Below are 26,030 nucleotides of genomic sequence, written 5' to 3'. Positions count from 1 at the left end.
CACTGGTTCACAATATTTATTACAATCTATTGCTTTAGATAAACCTGCTGTATGGCTAGTAAACCCAAACCACATTATAAGAACCAACAAAAAAAAGATACAGCACAAACTACACCTCTGTAAAAGGTATGCAGTGGAGGTGAAGAGAGGCACAACCTTAACCATAGTAAGAGCACAATGAAGATCCTCATGTGAATAAAGCTCTCCTGGCAACAGATAATGAAGGTGAATAAAAATCAGACTAACAGTACTAAACATAAGATATGAAAAAATCAGAGCAATATTGTTATATCTGTATACAAAGAATACAGGGACTTTTTAAATACCCTTCTTCATTCTCAGTGACCTGTAAACACAACTCTCCCAAACCATCCTCCCTCTGTACCCGAACTAGTATATAAAGATCTATACAGAATGTGCAAATGCAATATAAGTATTTTCAGGCTCTCTTCTTCAAAAAGAAGAAATACAAGATTAAAAACATTAACACCACAGACTCCCCCTACCCAGCCTCTGCAGAAAGACATCAGCAGCAATACTGCCCAAGACATCCAAGTACAGAAGTAGCAAAACACCGGACCAAGAGATCCACAAAAATGCATGGCACATGAACAATAAATACAAACACATGCGGAAACAGAAAAAATAAGGCTAAAGCAAAATTATTAACACTGGCAAATGAAAGTGAATTAGGACTCGTCAGCCTGCAGCAGATCTGTTCCTAAAAAACACGTAACAATGGCTTAAGTAAACCTACAATGTTAACTGAGATCCAATTACATCTTAGGCAGACAAGCTTTATTCATCTACATGTCTGTTAAGAGGTGATACCTCATAGTTACATGCCATGCTCTGTACTATTTAATAATTACATATTTATAAGGATTGCTAGACCAGGATGCTGGGAGTCAAATAGCCACTCTACTGGTTTATTTGCTACTGCTGCCTTTTCATTACCACTGCACAGACTCTTTCTGCACCAATCAAACATTTTAATAGCCCTCATACCAATCTACTATAGATTAAAAGTTTGTGGAAAAATAAGTTAGACAAAAATATTACAGCCTACAAGGAGTACGGTACAATCTAGTTCTTGTAGTTAAGATTTCCAGCCCAACAGTAACTTCAGAACAATACTAGCCTGAGCAGAACGCAGTTCTACAGGATTTAAAATGGAGATGTTGAAATAGTCTGGATTTTACTTCAATGCTGGAAAGTGAACTAGAGACCAAAGAACTTACATACACAAATCTCAAGTGTAGTCTAGAAGCTCAAGCAATAACTATAGCTCACTCCCTTCAGAACTTGCTTCTCAAAGTGTTCTTTGCTTTTTGCTATAAGTGCAGATGTGAACTTCTTAGAACAGTCTCTGAGCTTCCACTCATGCTAAGAGTGAACATATTCAGTGCAAACATACAAGTTGATTCAATTTACAGCTCTTGAACTAAAGTAAAAAAAAAAATCCTTACTACTGTTTGTCTGACTGTCTCCTAATCAGAAGGTCAGGTGATAACACTGAGTACCAATAAAAAGATTCCTTTTGCCAGCACTTAAAACATTCCCGTTACTGAGATGAAAGTAAAGTTATATTTTCTAGGTCTAGAAATAGGCACAGAAGCCTTCTCCATGCCAAACCCCTGGTGATCTTCATGCAATACTGATACAGCTGCAAAGATTTTAAAATAATTTTCTTTTTTTTTTTTTAAGAACTATTTACATACAAGGCCAAATCACAATATTGTCATCCTAGGGAAGTAAGTTTTATAGTAAAACTTGACTTGTGAACACCCAACAGTTGTCTAACAATTCATTCGCAAGGCTGGAGTGTAATACAAAACTCAGTACAAAAATCAGTTTCTATTCTTCACATGAGTACTGAGAAGTTCAGTGTAGTTGCCCACACTGTAACAACATGGTTAAAGTCATTTTCTAATAAATCAATATTACCAGGTAGGTACAGTCAGTCCAAAGATACAAATGACTTCTACCCAGTGTAAGAGAACCTAACAACAAGCCTCAAAAATCTCAGAGGCATCAACTTCTTAAGTCGTCAGTTCTGCATTTCATATGAATGTTGGGATTATTGACCATGACAAGGTCAGGTGTCCAATGTGTTGACTTCTTTGGAGCAGAAATAATGCACAACGATTGCATTAGGGTATCGAGCAAATGCACTGTGAAGAGACAGAACACAAAACCCAACTGTCAGTAGTTACAATCAGTTTTCCCCAATTCAAACAAAAACATCCAAGTTGTGCAGAACCATGCTTACAGGAAAGTGACACTGTGTAAATTACAGCCTGATTTATTCTCAAAAAAAAAAAAAAAAAAGACAGACAAAAGAATTCTATGGATTTTGTAAGCTTCATTTAAAAAAAAGAAAAAAAAATCTATGTTTTTGTTTCTATAAATACACTTTACTTTGAAGTCACTGCTAACAAAAAAGACTGGGTGACATGCTGACATGCTTGGCCCTTTAAAATCTTGTTGAACTTCACAGCATTAGAAAAATCCTAAACACCTAAACCAATACTGCATATGCAAATTTAAAATCTGATGCTACATGCCACACACTAACCACAAAAAATCATATATGCATAGCAATAAGTATATTTAGACTTATGTTCATTAAAATGCTTTGGAAAAAAACTTTCCCCTATCATTGTGAATGCTATTGATACCTCAGAAGGGTTCACATCAACAAAAGAAACAGTGAATAAGCTAGTCACATGGCACTTCACTGGAGTTCAGAGGGGAAAAAAAGCAGATAAAATTTATATTCTATGATAATTAACTACTAGGAATGGTAGAAGGAAAGTTATTGGCATCTGGTTATCAAGTGAATTAATTTGACTTTTACAAGTCCCAAGATAATTAGGCTACAAAATGTAAATAAGCCAGTGAACCACAAAGCCATCAGATACAGAAAAGTATTACACATGTACCTTAGTTTGACATTCTTTATATCATCCTTCTTAATTCTAGTTAAGTGGGTATTAGGCAGTGTCCTTAAAATTTTTTCCAAATTCAGTATGAGAAGCGATTTTCTGCCTTCTAGAGTTGTGAAATAAGAAGCCTTAAGATTTTCTGAATGGATTTTATTCTCCTTTGTTGAAAGCAGGATTAAACGCTTGCAGTAAACTTCCCTAACTAAAGCTTTGATGTTTTCTCAGCCACCCAGTTGAGTGATGTAATTTGTAAACTGAAACACCCTTCAAATGTCTCCCTCATACTGCTATTCTGTGTACATAAAGATTCCAAGTTTTGCAATATTCTTAGTTTAAGTGTACCGGATTCATATTTGATGTAATTGCACAAGTTTTAAGATACATGGTCGCTCACCTGTTACCTATCTTCTTTTTACATACAGTGCACACTTTCTCCTCTGTAATAACGCACTTCACTTGCTGATGCAGGATTCGCTCCTCCTGGACCTAAAGAAGAAGAAAGAAAGAACTTTTTGAACAGGTAACGCCACACCACAGCTCCTTTCTAGTCCGGTGAAACTGAAAACTGTCACAGTGTTTCGTTTTCAGTGGCTATATCCACTGTATAGCAAGTTGTACAGCACAGAAGCAGCAGGTCTGTAGAGCAGAGCAGGTACACTGAATACCCAACAACCACGCTATATGAATTGCAGGATGTTATTTTCAACTAGTCTGGTCCACAGATAAATCATTTTAACCACCGAGGGATGTGCAGGTGAACTACTGAACTGCACCATCTGGTTTAGCTTATTTGAAAGAAATCCAGTCCATGCTCTCTGAAATCATCCTGCAACGCACACCAGAGCACAGTGAGTCCAGAGACTCACAGCAAAGACACACACCTCATCCAAACTAAAATGAACGTACTCGCCATCTCCAGAAAAAGGGACATTCAATCTACTTGATGCCCATCTACTAATTTCAAGCGCACTAGAGTGTCACCTAGATGACACACATTCCGCCTAAGGAACAGTTAATTTAAATATTGAACATCTGTTTTACACCACCATTCCAATAAATGACAGGTGGTGGGTACTTACCCTCAGAAACTCTGCATGGAGAAGATTCTTGAGTACTTGATTAGATCTTTTCTTCTGAGCATTTTCTTCAAGGACTTTCTCTAAGAAGATTCGAATCTCACTAATCTGTGTATTTGCTGGGAGCAGGTTTATTGCCTAGAGCAAAATACACTTACTTAGCAAAACTTAAGACGGAACAGAGAGCAAAACAGAATAGAAATCAGCACATTTAGCTTGACAACAGTTACAATCTGTTCACTTGCCTACTCCAGTGCCTTCTATCACCTTCTGTCAACAGTACAGAGTACTTGCAGGTCTTTCTTACCTTGGTAGTATCCAGTTTGCTGTGATGTAGTTCCAAAACCTGCAGAGCAGCCTGCAGATTGGCTTGAGGCTCCAGTACTTCCATCTTAATTGGTCCCAGGCAATGAACACTAGGTGGGGAGAGATACATCCGGAGCAGTGACAGATAGACCTGTGGCGCACAAAAGGAAAGTTCTGAACCCATTACATGCATCCAGAATTGACAGAGCTGGTAGAACACAGCGATGGTACTAGAACATCGTACCCATGCCATTCAAAAATTCTGAAGCGTCCATTTAAACAGCTCTATTCTTAAAACAGAAACTTAAAAGTACCAGTGATGTTCAAGGCCTTTTAAGGCATGCATTCTACACTAAGGTTTTTCGATAAAAGCAGTTTTAATCATGCTTCCTTCATTTAACTCACATAACTCATAGCCTTTAGAAGCCAACGCTTCATTGTTTTTTAACGTTAACTTTTCTGTAGATGTGGAATACACATGTACATATTCTGTCTTCTGAATTCTGTCAGAACTTTAGCTACAGAATATGCACTCAACTCCAATTTCAAACCCCCAATCATCTAGTAATTCCAAAATTCCAAGAGCTTATACATAGGTTCCCATCCACCTACAGAAACCGTGAAGTCTACATTGAGGAAAAACTTTAAAGTCCCTAACATGGTATGAATAGTCTAATACATCCTTAATGAAAAGGAAGGCTGCAAAGATGAAGCTACTTACATCTTTGTTCCCATCTTTGTTTCTGTCATAATGTTTATGGCAGTAGCTGGAACAGAAAAGAATCAAGTGAAATGCAGGGACAGTTTCAGAACCCAGAGAATCAGTCCACAGAAATTAACATTTAAACGCTTTAAATACTGAATTAGGTGACCGCACATCTGATTTTGATCAATTAATCAAGTTTGCACAACAAAATTACATCATTTACTTTGCATAACAATGCTGAGAAAAGGGAGATTTCATGCAAGTCCCCCACTTCCAATCAACTTAAAAAGCTTTAATGCAGAAACTTAACTCAATTCAGCTGTGTAAAAAAAAAAAGGGGGGGGAGATTTCTCCAGTCAGCACATCATAGTATAAAAATACGTGTAGATGTATCCAATTACTGTACCTGAATCATGAAGAGAAGGTGTTCATTAGTGTACACTGCATACCAGGGTTGAATGTTCTCCGACAGGCATTTGCTGAAATTAGCTTCAAAAGAAGCTATGTTGAACAGGCCCCAATGTTCAGATATATCTGCTATTATCAGTTAATTCCATTTTCACTTAAGTACTTCAGATTCATTCAGAAGGTTCCCTGACAAGATACATCCAGCAAAACGCTGTACCTTTACTAGAGAGGATTCTGCTAACTGAAGGAGCTTAACTTTGCATGTGGGCTAATGAACATCTCTCCAAAGAGAAAGGAAGCAAAACAACGTACAGAAGTTCACAAGCAAAGGACAGGTGGAAACAAGGAACTCACTGATGACTGTCATATTGCTCTGAAGTGCAATTACAGAAGAGCATGAGAAGGTAAACCTCAAGGGGACAGCATAATCATCTGTAATGAACAGATACCTGGAAGAGCCTAAAAGTCAAGAAAGCATGGAAACCCAGAAGATCCTGAAGGCTTACAGCATTTATGCTCCACATAAAGCAACATTTCATTACATATCCTATCCACAGGGCAGGGAGCAAACCAAGTCTTGCAAAAAACCAAACAAACAAAAAAGCCCTTACTTTTCAGCCATGTTGGTGTCCTTCAAAATATGAACATAAATAAACAGAGCTTGCTCATGCTTCCCCATACGACCCAAGAGCAGAGCACGTTCTTCTAGGAGACCTAGTGACAGCAATGAAGGATTAGCCAATAGCTACACAGAGAAGTGACAACATAAGCTCATTAGTGACCAGACTAACAGAAGGAACTATAAACCAAAGTCTAAGCACAGGTTAAAGTTACACTGAGACTGTAAGCCTACTTCACACTGGTCTCAGTAACATTTTATGAATTCTTAAGCAACTTAAGAAACAACAAACTTCAGATCTGTAGACCATTTCAGGCTCATCAAAAAGTTAGGCTAAATATTTAAGTGATGGGAGATGTCACAATGTCTTGGGCCCACAGTTACAGGAATCCTGCAGGGATTGGTAAACCTAACTACGCCAGCAAAAACAGTCAGTATACACCAGTATATACACCAGTGGTCTACAACTACAGATATAACCATCTTCTGTTGCTAGTTACCACGACTCTACAATAAGTGAGGAGGTTTTGCTGTGCAATGCAATAAGCTAGGGTTAAAATAACCTAGGAAAACTGAACTCACCATCAAAGGGGAAGTCACTAATTAGTCGACCGGGTTCATACCAGCTAGACTTCTCCAGAAAAAGCAGAAGCTTTTTCCGGTAATCCCCCAATTCTCCTCCTTCCTCTCCAGCAGGCACTGGAGTTTTATCTATGTGGAAGAAAATGACACAGGCCATGGTATTACAACTATTTCACCACACTAGTACACAGAAAAAAATAAATAATTATGAGGAAGAGCCAAGTGCTGATGAAACTGTTACAGGTGGGACTGGGACTCTGACTCTGATGCACCTGCCAAATTACATCAGCTCCTTAAAACGCATTAAGTGGGTGGTTAAACAATAGACTCAGCTATTCAAGACCCTTCTCCACCCTCAACATGCAGAATTCAGGAAGCAGTAGCTGCCATTCCACTTAATCATGAATAAAGTGTCGCTTGGTCCTTTAAGATCTCTAGGGAGGCAGACTTCCCTACAAACCCACAACTTCTGTTGTTCTAGTTCCTTCATCACTTGGGACATCTTCTGGATGTGAACAGGGAAGACTTAAAGCAATACACTGTGAAGGCTCCCCTGTACAGTCCCATGCCCCTGGTCTTCCCACCAGAAAAGGCTAAACATACCTGCAGGGAAAGAACTGAGATATTCTTTCATTAAGCCTTGCACCTTCTCACAGTACAGCTGGATCAGACAGTTGTGAAACTCTGCACCAATTTCTTCCCAGACATGAATGATGTGTTCCTGTAAATACATAGTCAGGTTCAGTTACAGACACTTCCTCTGGAAAGTCATTTGTTATAAGCCACAGTCCCATGCCTGCCTTTACCAACCTTGACTTCAGGATTTCATATATTTTAATTATTTTTTCTTTGCACAATTTATGGCAAAGCTAGCATGCTGTGAGATAGCATCAAGCTCAAACGCTTGGAGAACTAAAACCCTACATGTAACATGTTGTACCAAATGTAATGCACTAGTAGAGACTGAGTTCTTACCAGATAAGGAATAGTCAAGCTTTTAAAATTTTCTATCAAGAAGTTGAGCACTTTGTCTCGAGGCAAAGCTTCTACTTCAGGGAGGTCTTCTGTAAATATCTGTTAAACAAAAGTTTATCCACAGAATGGTGATTTAAAAAAAAAAAAAAAAAAAAAAATTAAGCACCACAGTGTACTTTCCCCGAGACACCAATACCCAGCATATCATCACATATGTCCACAAAGTACAGGAAGTATAAAAAAAATATCTGAACAGCTTATTTAGGCTCTGAGAAGCTCTCTCGCATCTGAAAGGATTAATAAACATTCCCACTTCTGCCTTAGTTAACACTCTTTTACAGTGCCCAACACCTCCCAAATACAGGGAGTAAATTATATATCAATGAGGAAAGGAAAAATAAGAAAGGCAAATTAACATTTCACATTCAAATACTCAGGCTCTTGTACAAAAACTGTGACATCAACAACAATAAATGTTATATCAAAGGTTTCTACCTACTTGTTGCAAGATAAGGTAACTCCAAGAATGAAAAAGCATAAGGAAAACTGAAAGGCTGTCCTGTTGTATCTACTGCTAATCTTACCGTAGTACTGAACATAGAAAATATAAAGTATATGTTTAATTGGATTTACCATTAATACATCACTTCTTACATTGAGCTCTCCCACTTCCATACACTGCACTAAGAATCTCAATGGCAAGGTGTCTGTTTCAACCGCACTTACCTTCAGTCCATCTTCAGGAAAATCTCTTAGCACCCAGACAGAGTAGGAAAACACCAAGTGCAAGTTCTCTGTGCCTGGAATACAAAAGGCAACAGTGCTCAATGTTAAAATCCTTAATATCTATCTACTCCCAACACAAGCAAATGCTTTCAGAGCCAGCAAAGCTTAATTTACAGGAAGAACTTCATTTGGTTTTTCCCTGCTCCAGTCAAGTAAATTACACATTCCAGATTAAAGCCACAACTTCACTGCTCTACAAACATGATTTTAAACAGAAATAAGAACTCAAATACTAAATGCCACAAAACATAAATAATTCAGACCACAACCAAGCTCAGTCATCTTAACCACATTCCAAAGGCCTTCCCTTACAATTTGTTTTTATTACGGTAGAAAAAGCACTGTACTTTTCACTTGTGTAATTTGCTTCAGTCCATTTTCAGCCTGCGAGTCTACTAACTTCTACAGCAAATGGTCAAATAGTAGTAAAACATCATAGTACTGAAGTAACGGGCACAGAAACTACATGACAGGTAATAACTTTTCAACTTTTAAGAAAATTCAGGACCTGTCTCTTTAAAAAAACACTTTCATTTAGACAATTTGGTTTATAAAACATGTTAGGAAAACAAGCCTTTCCTCTCACCCTCCTGATGAGAACCACTGAGGCATTCACTGCCCAAACAATGGAGCAACACAACTATACAAGCTATACAAGAAACAGAACCCTACACCAACCCTACAGAAAGGCAGTCATTGCTCTTTTTTTCATCCCACAATACCATAAAGAAGTTACTACTTAAACAAAGCAGCATCTTCATAGTAGCAGTATTTTGAAAAACAGAAGATGGGTGCTATGAAGTAAAACAAAGTATAGTGCCCAGAAGAGTCAATTTCAAAGTTTCAGGAACAAAACAGTAACTTGGCAAGTGGCACTAAGGTCATGGGTCTGAATCTTGCTGAACTTTGATTAGCTTTCTGAATTAACAGGGCATTGTATGGTAATGGATTTGCTAGCCTCACTGAAAAAATTTAAATAAAGGGCAGGACAAGTCATGGGAGTAAGTTCTTATGTAGAACAAGAGACAGAGAAGAGGAAGTTAACTCCTTAATCAAGTGTGAGTTTAATAAGAATAGCTCCTTTCCAAAGCACTGAATCAAGTTGCCTCTGCTGAAATGGCAACCAAATCAAACATGAAGTTACAACCTACTCAAAATGCTCAAGATGGCAGGAGAAAAGGAACTCATCAAGCTTATAGATCACAATACTGAAAGGCCAACATCACACCACAGAACACTGGCTCCCTCAGCACACAATATTCAGCTAAATGGCGATTTATACTGAAGGTCACAGGCAAGGATATTTTCTGCTCCTAGAATTAAAGCCAACACTGAATTTCTAAACTTTCTCAGCAACAAATCCCTACTCTAAATATGAGCTATAATAGGAAGAAGTTCTGCATAACACTATTTTAACAGATAAAGAATGGTGTAATACAGAAAGCTATCTACCACGCAATTGAATACATTAGTTCTCCTGTGCCTACCCCTGCACAGACTAAATATATTTTTGATGGACATGGCCAATCACGGAATTAACAATTAATATTTGCTTTAATGCAATGAACAATAAGTGCTTACTCTGCTGACACATGGCAAGTATCAAATCCAAGTCAGTAATACGTACTTGATGACTTAGAAGACCACAGCTACAAGCCTGAAGGAAATTTTCCCTAATTACCTGAGAACTATTAAAGACTATTTCATTAAATGCCCCAAAAAACAGATAAGAGATAAATAAAGAAGAGTTTCTACTTCACTCAATGTGAAGTGAAAGCAACTAAAAATCCATCCTGCATAAATAAAATTGAAAATGTATTATTTTTTTAAAAATCAAATATTACTTAGATTAGAAATTCATAACTACAGAAGCCTCACACCAAAAGGGGATGGGGCTGTCAGAGGGATAAATCTGGAGAAACCTCAGTCTGAAATGCTTTTATCACCTTATTTAAGGGACTCCCAGAAATGAAACTTACCAATCAAGGCAGAATGGACAGCACAATTTAAAAAAACACACACATGCACAGTATTACATTTCTGCTATTTACCCATCTGCAAATCTGCAAGCAACACTAGTGTGAAACATTCCATTTATTACCAATAGTTATCTTTCTAGGCTGTTTCCACCATATTTCACCACTCTGAAGTGAACAGACTCAAATGTCCTTTATCAGTTTTAAAGAGCTGAGCAAGAAGCATACAGGAAAGCTGATTTTCAGGAGGTCCTGAAACAGAGAAGCTCCAGAAGTCTTAAAGAAATTTATCAAGCTGCCAAGATTTTAGAGAAGTATTCCAGACACCTCGGATAATTCTAAGTCTTAAACATCACCAATCTCACCAATGAAAAAAACAAATGAACAGCTGACACAGGTCAATCAAGATGAATTTATCAAGATAACAGAATTCTTTTTCAAGTTAGATTAAAGGTTTGTTTTGTAAAGCTGTATGCTGCATATAACATACCTATACTTCTCTGAGTGATGTTACCAAATTACACCAATGCACAAGAAACATGAGAGATGTGATACAAATAGGAAAGGTCTCATGTCATTTTAAATAACATTATCAATGAATAAACAAACTGCCAACAGAAGCCAGTAGTTCTGTAGTAGTTATTATAGAAAAAATATCAAACTTTGCCAACAGTATAAGACTATGAGATGAACAAAGTTATTTCCCTCATAAACGACTTGCTTTCAAACTAATAGTGCAATACTTTTTAAAAGCTGTGCATTTAGAAATAAATAATATTATTTGATGGGAGGACTATTCTCAAAAGTTGCAAAAACAAAAAAGGACTTGGGAGTTCACAATTAGTAGTCAGCCATGCAAGTTGCTACCGTGATGCTGTGACCAGCAACTACAACTGTTAGGTCATTATCTGTATCTACCTAAACACAGAAAAAAACCTTCTTATAGGACTCATCTCAGGAAAGATAGGAGCCCCAGCAACTAGAAGTCTGACTTTCAGCGGGAAAGCCTAAGCCAGAAGTTAGACTTTCCTTTTGTCAGTGATGGTAAATCATCACTGGAAGAAAATTCAAAATACTACTATGGCACATTTTCTACCAATGGAAGTTTTTATTGTAAATAAGGAGTGTTTTCCAGTAAGATACTCAAGTTTCAACAAGACACTCAGAAACTAATCCTTGAAGTTTCCCTTATGCAAGAAACCAGACAAGATGACAAGGACATGCTTTAGCTTAGTCGTCTCTATAAAGTTGATGAACAGTACAGTAACTGCTAAGCCCAGCAAATGCTCTCCTTCATACTCACCCAAATGCTGCAGATATTGCACTGTCCTCTCATGACCCTTCAATGGTGAGTTTGCTTTCTTTGACTGATCCACCAGTACCTGTAATGCTTTCAGAACAACAAAAAGGTTCATTCCTTTGTAAACAAAGTATCATCCCAACTTGACCCACAAAAAAGTGCACTTTTCCTTTTCTGCTACCAAACACAATACAAGGGTTTGTTTTAAACACACAGACCAAACCGGTAACAAGAACAAAGGCTATTCAATCACAAGATAGACCCAGAAACAAAGTCTCTTCAGAATATTGCCTGCTCACTGAAGGTAAGTTAAAACTCACTATTAGGAATACATGCTACTATCTCTTCTCTTCTCTCTCCACCCCAACCTCACACCTACCTTTCTCATGCAGACCTTTCTTCTCATACAGTATTATCAGCTCACTATATTTGTGTGCCTTCTTTAGTACATGCTCACTCTCCTCAATATGGCAGTGATTGTTCTCCAGACGTAGCAATGGTGCCACCAGGGCTACGTTTGTCTGCAAGCAAAAAGGGAGTACTTAATACTTGTAATGTGCACCTCCTAAGCTTATGGTACAAAACATGAGCTGGAAGAGAAATAAAAAGAACAGTCTGATAGCATAAGAAATGACAGTTCAAAATTTTAGAGCAAGGTCCATCTTCATTTCCATAATTTGTTGGGACAGAAAGGAAACAATATATGAGAGCTATTCCTTTTCAAGAATAGTGGTCAGCTTTGAAAAACACTGTTGACAGCAAAGATAATACTCGCCTGCATTCAACAGTACAAAGCAAGATGAGAAGCATTCATTAGAACCTCAAAATACACAGGCATGGCCACATTCCTTTGACAGAGGCAGCAACCAGAAACAGATACATCTGCTTTATTCCATGAAACTACTTCCTGACCAGTGAGCAAACTAGCTAACGCCAAAGTTTCACAGATTGTTTTTAGACCAAAGACAGACAATTGTGTGAGAATTTCTGAAGTAGCTCCTTATGCTCCTCAAACATTTCAGCCTGAAATTCCAATAGAGCTTGCATGATAATGGAAAGGTCTCTAGGTCAGGCAGAAACTCACGTGGAGGTAACACTTTAACAGGGTGGTATCAATGATTTGTAGCAGCTTCTTTCTGGATTTGATTGTGGGTGTTCCTTCCATGAGGGGTGAGGTACTGGACTGATGGTCAGAATCATTTAGCTTCTTCACCAGCTGACTTCTTTTCTGCAGGACATCAAAGGAAATTTTATCAGGAAGAGGCTATGGATTTCTCCATCCCACCTCAGTAAATACAAGCCACCAAGTAAAAAGACTAAATTAAACTAAATTAATAACTTCTTTTAACCAATTGAATTTCTATTGTTACTACCTATTCAACACGTCACCTTTCCAACCACATTCATGTATATATATTTGTTCTGCGAATTTATAGTTTTGCAAGATATCCAGAATCTTGCAAAAATAGTCAGAAGGAAGTTCTGTTCACCTAAACAGAGACATTTTAGAGAACTCAGGAGACATTTAGAACATTTTGGAAAACAATTTAGGTTTTGAACTACTAGGCACAAAAACTATCTTCCTTCAGACACAAGCTTCCTTTTAGTGTAGTAAGAACAGCAACAGAACAATTCAGATTCCAGTTACAACAAAATAGAGAGGACAGGAAGTTACAGTACCCACTACCTCCTGTTCCACCTTTTATTGCATGCTTTTGACCTGTCTCTTGGATAGTGTGACCTCCACAACAGCCACCAAACAAAACCAAAAGATCAAGAGCTGAAGTCCTCTTCAGAAGGCTTCTAGAAATAAAATACTGGACTCATATTCAGACCTGGTGCATAAGTATGATGCCTCCCACATTATCTGTGGGGTACCTCATGTCTTCCAGTTCGCCTGCTTTCTCAGGAGTTACTGCCATAGTTTCCAACCATGAAGACAGCCCATTATGGCTAGCATGACAGAGCTGGAACCAGTATACTGCTTCCTGTACAAAGTTAACCACCAAGTATGCTAAAACTGAATAAACCTGCTCTGAAAACTGATACAGGAGCACTCACTTGAGTTAGGTAGTCTATCAGAGCTAAATGTGCCTTCTCCAGCTCTGCCCCAGACAGCCCTGGCAGGGGGTTGGGATATTGTAGCTGCTTCCTGTAATCTGTGGGCAGGAGGTCAGGATACAGACCCATCACATGAGTAGGATCTAAGCGAAAAATAAGTAGTATTAGTAACCATTCATTATTTCTGCAAACTCTTAAACATATGTAACCATTGAGTAACCTGAGCTTTCCAACATCGGTGTTTGTAGTCAACTTGTATGTACACAAAGTTCAAGATAGCAAAACTTGCTTGTTACAGACAAGAAGCTAAAACAAGGCAAAAGCAGCAAGAAAAAGGCTGTTTCAAAGTCCAAGCACAACAAGCTCCAACCTGTGCGCTTGGCACACCTGCAGGACAAGCCACTATTATAATCCTCTTCCTGCTCTTCTTCCAGAATCCCAGCATTAACAACTCTGACAGAAGGACAGGATTTCTAGGAACAAGCAATGTTTTAAGAGACAATTTATGGGCTTTTGAAACAAGAACTGATTTAGTGCCATTTGTAACTAACGAGCACCCATTTTCATGAAATTTAGGAAAATTCAGAACTACTGCCCTCTGATTTAACTTCAAAGTATTCTGAGTTATCAGTCCTTTTCTTTCACTGTAGTTTTCCAAAGTAAATATGAAGTTGTGTCATCAAAACAAGTAAAAATTCTGTTTCAATGCACAAGGGATATGCTGTCACCACAGAATCTCAGTCTTAAGCGCTATTTTATGGTACAGTCCAGTCTTCAGGTGTTCTTCCAATAATCCCAGTACAAACCAGAGGAACAGCACCAGAGGCTACTCTGACTTCCAAAACCACTTAAAAGTTTCCTGGCTTCAACAGCTTGAGGAAACAGGGTTAAGGATCCTCAGTTTGGTTCAAATCCAAGGATTTAGCAAGTCTACAGATGATCCTTATCTTTCATTCCAAACTAAAAGCCGGCTTTTGGCAGCTGCTGAAACCCTCAACTTCCAAGGTCTATGTACATGCTATGCATGCTGTAAAATAGTCTACAATACCAATATATTCTGCACAACGGACGAATTCATGATTTAACTCTCTGACTGAAGTTAAAGTACTGTAACCAGTTTGACAAAAAAAAAAGCTAAATAAATGAGTACACTATTTGCCATTCACAGGGGACTGGTCTGCACAAGACAACACTGTTTTAAAACAAAAACAAAACAGAAAACAAGAAAACCCACAGAACAGTCTGTGAGCTTCATTTCATTCCTCCTAACCTAGGTATCTCAATGTCAACCCAAGAATTCACCTGTACCAAGCTTGGCAAAAACTTGCATGGATTCATCAAAGCGCTTCTGGCAGAAGAGGTTGAAGGCAAAGAGGTTCTTTATGTGGTGAATTTGTTGTCGCTTCTCGCTATCTGAATCATCTTTCATTTCCTACACACATACAAATAAATGAACATTAAAAACCCCTGGGCCTTGTAAATAAAAAAGAAACACTCTACAGAAGTAATAGGACTATTATCCTTTGGAGAGAGTAAGAAGAAAGATAACCTTCCAAAGTGAACACCTCTGAAGGTGGTTCTCAGATGCTACACTTATTGTGTCACTCAGAACCTGAAAGGTTTGAAAGCTAGCTCTGGTTATGTATATACTCACTCTATCACAGCAAGCATCTCTTCATTCATTTGCCTTTTCAAAATATTTTTTCAAGTTAGTAACACAAAATGTAATTAATTCATTTTAAAGTAGTTCCAGGGAAGTGTCCTGAAACCAGAAAATCCTAAAACCTAAATCCTAGGAGCAATATAACTAAATGTACTGCTTCAGCATCTCTAAGAAATTATGATGTTTCAGAAGTAATATGGAGGGCTATTAAAAAAAAACAAAAACCACACAACTCCAAGCAAAACTGTTTACTAGCAGTCTGAAGACTCTGAAGTCCAGCTGACTTTGAAGTTGAAAAGAAGGCAACCAATTAAGCAGCTAAGAGATAATCTTCCAAATACGAGATGGTATCTCAATCTAAACCACAATAGATCCACAGGGAAAAATGGCAGCACAAACCTAAAAAGTCAAAAAAGGCTAGAGTTTACCAGTTTGTGCAATGTGGACAGCAGGGAGGTTAAACTCTCTGGACTAGCTACAGTCAAGCAGAAGGAAAACACCCTTTTATATCCTCCTGCACAAGTGCATCCACTGCAAACCCGAAGGTTTGTGAGTACTTACCGCCAACTGCAAAGCCAACTCAAACTGCTTGTCCTGCAGGAGCTGCTGGATCTGTGTAGCTATCGATACCGGAATCAGCCGCCAGACAAAGTGATTACTTGCCACATATATAATATTTGTGCTGTAAACAAGACAAAAGGGTCAGTTACTAAGTTCCAGCCCTGAGAAAGAAGCAATACCCTATCTGAAAAAAACATTCCTGGTTAATACACACATGGATCAATCAGATACAAGGGCACTTTGAGCAATACTGCAAAGCAGAAAGGAGAAGACTGTATCTCCAGTGATGATAAATACCAAAAAGACACTCAACTCTGTCATTTACTCCTCAAAGTATAACCTCCACCCATCTGTTCATAAAAACCAGACTGATTCAATGCTACTACTTAAGCTGAGAAGCTATTCCTCTCCCAGTTTTTCAGAGTGCTACCATACACCCAGACAGCCTGACAAAAATTATCGTTTATGCTCAATACCCTCCAGAGGTGATGAAGCGTGGTCTTTGCAGCTCAATACTCTGTACCAGCAGCCGGGGTTCAAAAGTGCGGATCTCCACGTACCTTGGCAGAACAGCTATGATGTAGGGAGGCTGGTGTTCTGTTAGTGAAACAAATGAAAAAATAAGTTGATTGTTTCAAGCAATACTTGAGAACAAGTCATGACTTAAAAGTAAGGCTTCTCTTCAATCCCCACCCCTGCTTGAAATATGTCCCTTTTTTTGCTTATTAAAAACAAAACTCAATGCCCAACACTGACAGCAATTTGCTAACAGACCACTACCAGGTTTTTTGTTCATCTTTCAACAGGAGGAATTTCTGTGGCACTCAGATGCCCAGGAACTACAATGTTTTAACATACTACATTCCATTTAAAATCTTGTCCCTTTATAAAAGATAGGCAACATGCCGGTTTTCTGAGACGGGCATACAGACTACAAGCAAAAAAGAGGAAGAAACAAAAATAAACAATGTGAAACCTTCCACAGAGCATGACTTGAAATACTTCAGTGACTGCCACACTCCAAATTCAGCTAGTTTCTAAATACCAGGAACACATGAATTTTGTCATATACAGAGAAGCAAAGAAACAGTTTTTAAAAAAATTAATCACCCATGGCTATAGGAATATCTGTCCAATTCAAGGCACACTTCTGAGTACAGATCCCTTCTTCATTGAGCACAACTGTTAAATCATCTTGGCCAACTGCAACTTTTCCATCTGCTACAGGAGCTACCAATGGTTCCAGTTGCTTTCCTGTGGGAAACAGTTCTTTGATGGATCCTTTTCCATCCACCTAGGATAATAAAGAAAATGAAAACCAACTGTTATTCAGGGGGGTTTCAGTTGAAAGTACCTAGAGGGATTTACAACCCAGACTAATCACTAACAGGACAAGTCTGATTTTAAAGAGCAGCAATAAATTTTTCTGCATATCATCATTTATCTTGCTTATACATCATTTGCAAATAAAGGGTTAATACTTTTGTGTCTGAGATGATGTATTCCTGTTACCCTAACAGCAGCTGAGCAAATAATTCATACAGGTTTACAAAATTCATGGCATAGTAGCAAAACCAGTTGAAGTGTTGAAACACATCTTGGTGTAACCAGAGGATTTAATTTAGGCCAAAACTTTAACCTGGTTCTATTCTGGCATGAGTAAATGTTGCCACATAAAAAACAAACTAAAGGCCTAGCAACCTACCTAGCCTTTTTCCAGCAGCCCTAGCCACTCATTCTTGTGGCCACATGCTGTCCAGGGAACTGAACCCACCTTCCAAAAAAGAAAAAAAACACTAATCCGAAGAGCTGTTTTGTGGGCTGATCTAACAACTTACTGCCACCAAAAAAGAGAATCCTTCCTCCTTCAGCTCCAGCTACATGTTCCTGCTGCTTCCTTTGCATTACAGCTCAAGCACTTTTATAAATCAAGACTTAGCCAGCAGAAAACAATACCATAAAAATATGTGTATTTTTTTCTGCCTATTTAGTGAAATAAAGCTATTCAGTAACAGGTCAGTCAAGTACCAGAGCCAACCCAAAGTAGATGCCTGGATGGCAAGTCTCCACTCTGGTTGCCTGAGCAGCTGCACAGCTGCTCCTATCACTAGAATGGCAGGAATCAACATCTAGGACAGGGATGCAGAAAGGCATCTTTTGTGAGCAGTGTCAGTTTGAAGGGACTGTAAAAATTACTGCGCAATTTTCCTGTCAACTACAGAGCAGTGTTGCCACCCATGTACATACACATACGTATGTGTGGTTTACCTCATCTTCATCTCATTTTCCTATAGTATCAGCAGAAGCCAATTGTAAAGGCAGAGAAGAGAATCAAATATAGTTGTCACACAAAGCGTAAGTGGAAACTCTAATACTAAATTAACAACACTAAGTTTAGAGGCATTCTAACTGAAACAACTACGGTTCAGCAAAAGAAAAAAATCAAAAAGAAAAAATGAAGCTCCACCATCCGCCAGATAAGAAGATATCGTAGTCTCCCTTTTATAACTATATCCTTTCTTAATACATTAAATAAAATGCAAACTGAGCTTACAGAGACTGATGTCAAACCAAAACAAATCTTTTCCAATGGCTTTTCTCTGCAAGAGCTTCCAACATTGGTTTCAACAGCAACAAAGAGAAGATCACTTCCTGACAAAACAGCAGTTCAAAAGAACATACTTAGACCGCCCTTTCCAAAACTACATACAGCAAGAGTACCAGATGTCGTTTTTGATAAATGTCTGTTAGCCAAATCCCTGAGCACAGGAGCAGCCTCCATAGTGTCTACTGCTTTCCAAATCATCTGAAACACTGTATTCCAAATGCCAGCCTTACCCGTATCAGGTAATAGTCCCTCTTGAAGCCTACACAGATGGAGTTTTCACACCAGGCCATAGACTTGGGTACATCAGGTACACTGAAGTCCCCCTGAGGAAAACAGGTTAAAATGGCTGTTACAAGAGAAAGGCAGGTCAGATCTGGCAACACTGATTGTAACAGGCAGCACTGTTGTTGACACTGTATTCCCCACCACCACACATCTGACTTCTGCTGGTCTGCTGGCAGTATTCACCTAAAAAGGCTATATTTCTGCACAATAAAGAGGTGGGCTCTCAAGTTAGCCGGTAACTTCCTAGAAGAGCAGCGTAGCTGAAAAATCATCTATTCATTTCCATTGGTTATTTTTATCATACCAATATCTGGTATTTACAAGTGCAGTTCTCTATGCCTGTCATCAGTAACTACCTTCTGACTTAATGACATACCTGGAAACCTTTGAATAGAAGTGACCCACTTTCACAGTGTTACTGTTAGCTCTACATTTATAGAGGCTGCAGGTTAATACATTTCACAAGTATGCTACAACTAGAACATTAAAATAGAGAACACAGCCTTCGATTTAATTGATAAAACTGCATTAATGCCATTAATTGTGATTTCAACCAGTATTTTCACTTTTATTTGCTGCTTCTTTGTTAAGTCACTGCAGAACCAACTGGAGTTAATGCTCTGAAAGTCTCTGTGTCTCTGAGTTACAGGGACTGCGTAACAAGCAGTAAAGAACAACTACAGTCCCTGTGTTGAGGCGCACAACTCACCTGTAGCTCGTGGAACTCTCTGTCCTTCCAAAAATACAGTTGTAGCTTCTTCCGCACTGCCACACACATTCTGAGCACCTCTTCCCCTGTATCTGACTGCTGTGAAAACAGACAGGCCTAACTCATAGGCACTCATAAACTAACCACCAAGTAAGACAATACAAGGCCAAAAAATCCTCAGCCTGAAGCAAAGCTGCCAGCTGAAGAGCAGCTTTGCTCATCCATGCCACAAGGGCATTCCCTAAACAAGGAAGCACAGAGAGAAGTGGGGCAGGATTCTTAAAAATTAACTTTGGCAAGGATTGTGACACCAACGAAATAAAAACAAAAAAATTAAAGAGTACCGAAGTCATACACATGCACAAACAGAATATAAGTAGAGAGTTATCACCCCAGCCCTGAAGACTAGGATAAGTAGCTTGAACTCTCTGCAGTATAGGAGAGGGGAGAAAATGGAATAATGTAAAGAACATGTTATACTGACAGATAATAACATGAATAGCCATTTAATATTCTAGCCTATCAGAAAAGTTTCCTGACAAGAGATCCCAGCAAACCTAAATGCCTGTACACACAAAACAACAAGGCACTTTGGAATGACCATATTTAAAGGTGCTCTGAAATACATCACTAGTTTTAACAACTAGAAAACCCTAAGTATTTATTAGAAAATACTTAACACTTAAGTTCCCACCGGGCAGAGAGATAAAAAGTGCTGAAGAACACTAAGCCATCCCTTCTGGTTATGAATAAGGTTTCTGAATGGCATGGGTAGGCTGAGAAACTCACTTGGATAGAAATGAGTCACTTAAACCACAGTATATGAACAGAGAATTACTAAACCTTATGGAACCATTTTACAGCCTGAACCTACCATAACTTCCCCTGGTGCTCCTTGGGCCAATACAGTTTAGAAGAAACAAATATGTAACAAAAACAGTGATGAAGATGCTTGGCAGAAGGACTCACTATAAGCTAGTACACTAGCAATTTAAGGGAAGGAAATGGCTTTTATATTGAAGAGGATCTTTCAAAAAAGAAGAGACACAGAGTTACTACAAGATAAAAATCCCTTGAGGTTTTGTATCAGGAGGTCAAAGCCTACAGTCACAACAGGCACAGGAAGATATCTTAGGAAGCACAGGAAGAAAATCAAGGTGACTACATTAAAAACTGTTCACTTAAGCAAAGCTTCAACATCGTGTCATTGTGTTCTCTCTCTTACCTGAAGATCACAAGTAAAGAGAGATGCACCTTTTGCCTTGGAAACCGTGGTGATTTGTTGAAATGTCAACAGGTCATGCACATAAATGTTGTTTTCTGTTTAAAACAAAATTCCAATTATGATTCAATATTTAATACATGTAGAGCTCATTGCTAATTCAAGTATTTTATCGCATTTCACGTTTACATAAAAAGAAGAACTTGTAAAACTAAGAGCTGCAAGAAAGGAAAATGAGTGTTTTCCCAAAAGCTGAAAAGTGCTAAGGCACATACAATAAATGCAGAAAAGACAACCAACACCAGCACTGGCAAAATTACACGAAGAAATTGAGAACAGGTGCTAACCAAGTGAAAGTGGGAACAAAAGAAACAGCAAGCAGGCCAGAGACCAAGTTCATGATGGAAGATTGTATGAACAAAGACCATTTTGAACTGGCTCCTGAAATTAGTGGAAAGTGAATGGCTGCAAATGGAGGGTACTGTGGTCAAGTTTTTGTACGCACGAGGACGCAGGCAGCAGAAATCTACACATGCTGGAGTTGGAAGAGCTGGGACTTGGAGATCATAAAGAAGGGAGTAGCATCATAAGCAAAAAAAAAGACATAGGAAGATCATAAGGTTAAACAAATATAGCCAGAGACAAGCAAACTTAGATCTTCCACAAGATGGTAAAAGATCGCCATCTGCATAAATTTGGTGTAACACATCAATGTGAGTTTCATACATCAAACAAGTCTGGATGGAAGTTTTAGCCCCTATCACATGGTGCACACACATATGCACGCATGTATGTATATACACATGCCAATACAGACAAACTGTATATACACACACTTCAGTGCACATACGTATTTTTTTGATTTTTAATCACAAAACTTCATGTTAATACTTTGTTCTCCAAGCTGGCTTACGACAAGCAAAGCTGCTTCTCAATCTATGCTGCAGTGCTTCCTCTGCAAAGTGAAAACGCTTAAATCCTACACAATGACTTTTCAACAACTAGACTACTATGCAGGTATGTAGAAAGGGTGCCACGTTTAGCCAAGTTACTGCATCAAGAAGACCTCCTTAAATATTAAAATATTTTCTTCACTTACCTAATAGACTGACCAGAATTTTAAACTGAGAAACAACATGAATCTGAAAGAAAGAATGCTATCAGTGACTCCATTCATAAACTAAACCTCTGAATAAGGCTTGATTATAGAAAGTCTACGAAAACGCATTTTAGATACTCTGCAAATGACGAAAAGACAAGGCAGCTATGTAGGCACAACCTTCCTCCAGCTATTGCAACATCTTTCATTTACACAGTTTTTACAAGCTAGCACACAGAGCTTGCAACCCAAGCTAGTAAAAATTGCTGTAAGTGGTATGTTACTAGTACAAAAGTACTTCTAAAGGAAATGGAGAGCGTTACTGAAAGAGGCTGCATAATCTTTGAGCCAACTACTTTCCTGAGCATCAATGTAACAAATGAACAAAAGTTCTCAAAAAAAAATAATTAAGACTGGCAATAGATAATCTGTTATTTTAGTTGTAAATTCCAAATAAGAAGAATTACATTCACATTCCTATAGCATTTTATCCAAGAATCAAACAGTCTGCTGGTGTATTACCATCATTTTAACAAATATTCTCAAAGCAGCTGAAGATTCACTGCAAACAGCATTTCCATAAAAGCCAAAAATAAACCTGTAAGTTCCAATTCTTTGCTTTCTGCTTTAGCAACCAAACCAAACTTATCCCTGTTATGGGAAGAGTGTGCAAAAAAAAAAAACAGGCTGTGCCACCTCTAGAAGAATTTATAGTTCGGGGTATTTTTTTTCTTAAGCTTTACAGTTTCCAGAAACAAGTTTGGTATTTCATTTCTTGGCTGAAATCACTATAAAATTTTCCCCACTTCAAGAAGATGGTATTTCCTACCTGCTGAATCTTTTTTGAGAAGTTCTTGTTGGATTTCTCTAGCGTCACTTCAAACCTATTGCAACCTACCAGAGAGATTTGAGATAGCATGTAAACTGAAGTTGCCCTTAAATTTATGACTAATATACCTTATACTAAATAGACTACAAAGAATTATGAAAGCAAACTTGGCCACTTAAAACTAAAAGAATCGTCTGACATATGCGGGCTATCTTTTATTTAATAGCTAAATGCATCAGAAGGTCTTCTACACAGTCAGGTGAAAATGTAAATTACAGTTCTTGTACCCATCTGAAAGACTCACAAAGTTACATTTTTGCCTTTCTGGAATTTTAGGTTACAGGAATTATATTTAGGTATTCTGAAATCCAGAGATACATAGATACCCATAAAGAATTTATCCACACCAAATTACCAGCAATTTAAATTGCTAGGGAGCATATCACTGCAAAGAAAGACAAGAAATAAACACTACACCACAAGGGTTTAAAAGGAGTTTTAGGGATAAAGACTTACAGACACTTTCTGATGACATAACCTCTCCTGGCATTGATGCAAAAAAGGGGGAGAAATTTACCACATGAGACAAGACACTAGCAACTCAAGACTAGCATGCTTTGATTGGAACATATGGCCTACAAGTTTCAGAAAAAGCACGCTGAATTTAGTCTCTAGAATCCAAGTAGCTACAAATGAACACCTTTCCAAGAGCCAATGAACTTGGAAAAAGATGTCTGCTTTCTTTCTTTCCTGTCCCACACTACACAACTTTACTGTGTTCAATAACATCAGTTTCTACATAATACCAGACACTGCAAAATAGAAATCTGTTCAGTGAAAAATCAATTTTAACTAAACCAAAAATAGAACAGCTCTATTTGTGGCATCTGTAGAATAGACTATGAACACTTATGACTTTCAAAGAGGCAGGGAGAAGAGTAAATACATGACAGAACCAGTTAGGAGGGATCTCGCTGCCCCACCCCTTGATGGTCATGGACCTATTGAATAAAGCTGCTCTTCCACTAATCTAGTCCTTCACTAACAAATACCAAACCTCTAGCAACAAGCAAACTGCACTGGTTCTGCATATGTTTGTGCACTGTATTCACAAAAAATATACTAACTTACTATAAATTCAAACATATAGATACCTGATATAAAACACACTTTAAAACAGAAAAGAAGGCTGACACTACTTGCTGTCCTTCTTGCACATCTGATAAATGGTAAGTACACTTTCACCAAAGATACCACAAATATTCATTAAACTCTATGTAGGACAAAATCAGCAATTAAACACATTTGTGTTAACATTACTACAGCCTCTTAAAGTGCAGGGAAATAAAAATAACATCATCAACTTTTTGCGACTTTCTTGAAGTCAACTTACCTATGTCCTTCTTGATCCTGTAAAGCAGGAGATGCCCTTGTTTGGTACCAACAAGGAGCCACTCCTCTACAAAGATGGGGGAGAAAAAGAGTCTAATTAGTTTCAGCCAAGACTGCCCTTCCCTGCTAAGTTACGTTTATCAGAACACTTGGAAAGTTGTTCCACACACCAAAGAAGACTTTCTGTGGTGACTAAACACTTGTCTCCCATCATCTCTGCTGGAAGTGCTCAGAAGTAGCTCTCATTCTCAGGAGAGGACAGCCCAAGATCAAGCAGTAAAGCAGAAAGTACAGCCTAAACATGACATCCCACTTGTTTACACAAAAGTAAAGCAGAAAACCATTCCATTTTTTGTGCAATCCAAAGAGGCAAGAAACTACTCTTCAGACATTGCTATCTCCCAGAGAGGAACACTGCTACAGAACGGGAAGAACTGTCAGGAAGAAAAATGAGTTCTGTATAAGCGAGTTTGGTTTTTTTAACTAGTCCAAGTTTTTATAAGAACCCTCTCAAATAGTCAGCTATGCCTGGAAGGACAGTGGCAGCTTTGCGTAAGTAGCATTTGAATTGCCTGAACAATCACCAGTCCTTCAAGATTTATAAAAGACAACCTTTTTATGTACAAAATCTGTGGAGTTTGAGACTCTTCCTATTTATAGCATACGAAAGGCACAACGCCTTCATTGGGTCATAAAATACAACTGACATCCTTCCTTTTTGCTGAAGATCATACAGGAAAGAAGCATACACAAATACTCCTTTCTACATCCAGTACTCCTTCATTGCCAAAGATAACGGTACTCCAACAAAACCTTGTTTCCTGCAAGACCGTTCTTCCACTATTTAATAAAAGAGTTGTAGAGACAGAGTTACACCTCTTTTTACACAACTATACTGCCATAGGCCTATGGGTTTAGGGCTTTTTTTCTACTTCAGTAAACACTCTGAAAGAGGTGAAAGCCTAAATGCAGGGATAAAGCATCTTCACACCTTCTCGACTACATAACTCTAGCATAAACAAGCCATGTTTAAACATGGCACTGCTGCTCAGGTTTTGTTCCCCAGACAGATTAAAGGGGTCACAGCCCCACAGTGCCTGAGTTACTGTAAATACCAGTTTTGTGTTATGGTAGCATACCTGATGGAAAGCACTCAAGCAGCCCAAAAAGCCTTACCAAGCCCTCTCAACACCACAGCTGGTGCAATCACCTGACCAAAATGCTGACCGTCGAGTGTGCCCAAAAATATAACCCTGTGTTTGTGCGCCGCTAACACATGCAAACAGACCCTAACCCTGGGACTGGAACATACCACACAGGGTTTCCAAAAAAACTTTTAGTCAAAACATAAGGAAAGCTTCTTGGCAGGACACTAGCCGGGCCACGGTTACCGCACCGGGAATCACGGCAGCCTTCGCAGCCGGGCCGCCGCCCCCGCCCCGAGCAGCCCCCGGCGCCAGCGCCCCGGGCAAACGGCGGGGACCGCTCCTGCGCTGCCCGCACGGCCAGGCCTGTCAGGCGGCTGGGCGCCCCCGGCGCGCAGCCGGCCGGGCCCGAGCGCCGCACCGACCCCGGCCCGCAGGGCAGGCCGCGGCCGGCCCCGAGAGCGGCTGATGGGGCGCCCCGGCCGGCCGGGACAGGAGAGGGGCGGCTGGGGCTGCGGCGCGGGCCCCCGGCTCACCCCAGGCCGCCAGGCAGTCGATCTGCAGCGGCAGCTTCTCCAGGATCGGCACATGCTCGAAGGCGTCGTGCATGGCGGCGGCTTCTCGGGGCGCGACGCGCCACCCGGGCAGAGGCAGCGCCGCGGGGGGCTCCCCCTGCGCAGCGCAGCGTAGCGGCGGCACCGGCGGGCGGGGGAAGGGCCCCGACGGAAGCGCCGCCGAGGCCCGCAGCGCCCCGCCCTTCCCGGCAGCCGCCGC

At 39.3% G+C, this 26,030-nt stretch overlaps 1 protein-coding gene across 3 annotated transcripts; it reads right to left on the bottom strand.

Annotated features, from left to right (window-relative positions):
* Positions 1–2: 2 nt before the first annotated feature.
* Positions 3–26,030, bottom strand: VPS39 (VPS39 subunit of HOPS complex). Of its 3 annotated transcripts, none has more exons than XM_056345257.1 (26): positions 25,793–26,030; positions 24,113–24,178; positions 23,236–23,262; positions 22,720–22,784; positions 21,891–21,933; positions 20,795–20,889; positions 19,570–19,665; positions 18,806–18,898; positions 17,078–17,261; positions 16,444–16,564; positions 15,968–16,088; positions 15,046–15,175; positions 13,744–13,886; positions 12,767–12,910; positions 12,062–12,203; positions 11,686–11,772; positions 8,347–8,420; positions 7,621–7,719; positions 7,249–7,366; positions 6,646–6,774; positions 6,056–6,158; positions 5,052–5,097; positions 4,332–4,481; positions 4,028–4,162; positions 3,343–3,434; positions 3–2,174 (listed from the first exon to the last, which is right to left on the bottom strand). In XM_056345257.1, exons 1-26 carry the CDS (start codon positions 25,863–25,865, stop codon positions 2,099–2,101), a joined length of 2,652 nt encoding a protein of 883 aa, XP_056201232.1. In that variant the 5' UTR covers positions 25,866–26,030; the 3' UTR covers positions 3–2,098. The 3 variants fall into 3 exon arrangements, with proteins under 3 accessions (XP_056201232.1, XP_056201231.1, XP_056201234.1); XM_056345256.1 differs by having other exon boundaries at positions 19,570–19,668; positions 25,793–26,029; XM_056345259.1 differs by lacking the exon at positions 23,236–23,262 and having other exon boundaries at positions 19,570–19,668; positions 25,793–26,029.

Source organism: Falco biarmicus, chromosome 7, assembly GCF_023638135.1.
Source record: "Falco biarmicus isolate bFalBia1 chromosome 7, bFalBia1.pri, whole genome shotgun sequence".
Classification (NCBI taxonomy): domain Eukaryota; kingdom Metazoa; phylum Chordata; class Aves; order Falconiformes; family Falconidae; genus Falco; species Falco biarmicus.
This window is presented reverse-complemented; position numbering and strand designations above follow the sequence as displayed.

Bases quoted from the DNA above. Each gene is read 5' to 3' on its own strand.
- VPS39 (XM_056345256.1), bottom strand. From the start codon at position 25,865: ATGCACGACGCCTTCGAGCATGTGCCGATCCTGGAGAAGCTGCCGCTG. The intron at 24,179-25,792 runs GTGAGCCGGGGG...CCATCTTTGTAG, and splicing joins CGACTGCCTGGCGGCCTGGG to AGGAGTGGCTCCTTGTTGGT. The intron at 13,887-15,045 runs GTGAATTCTTGG...TTTTTCGCTTAG, and splicing joins TTTTGCCAAGCTTGGTACAG to ATCCTACTCATGTGATGGGT.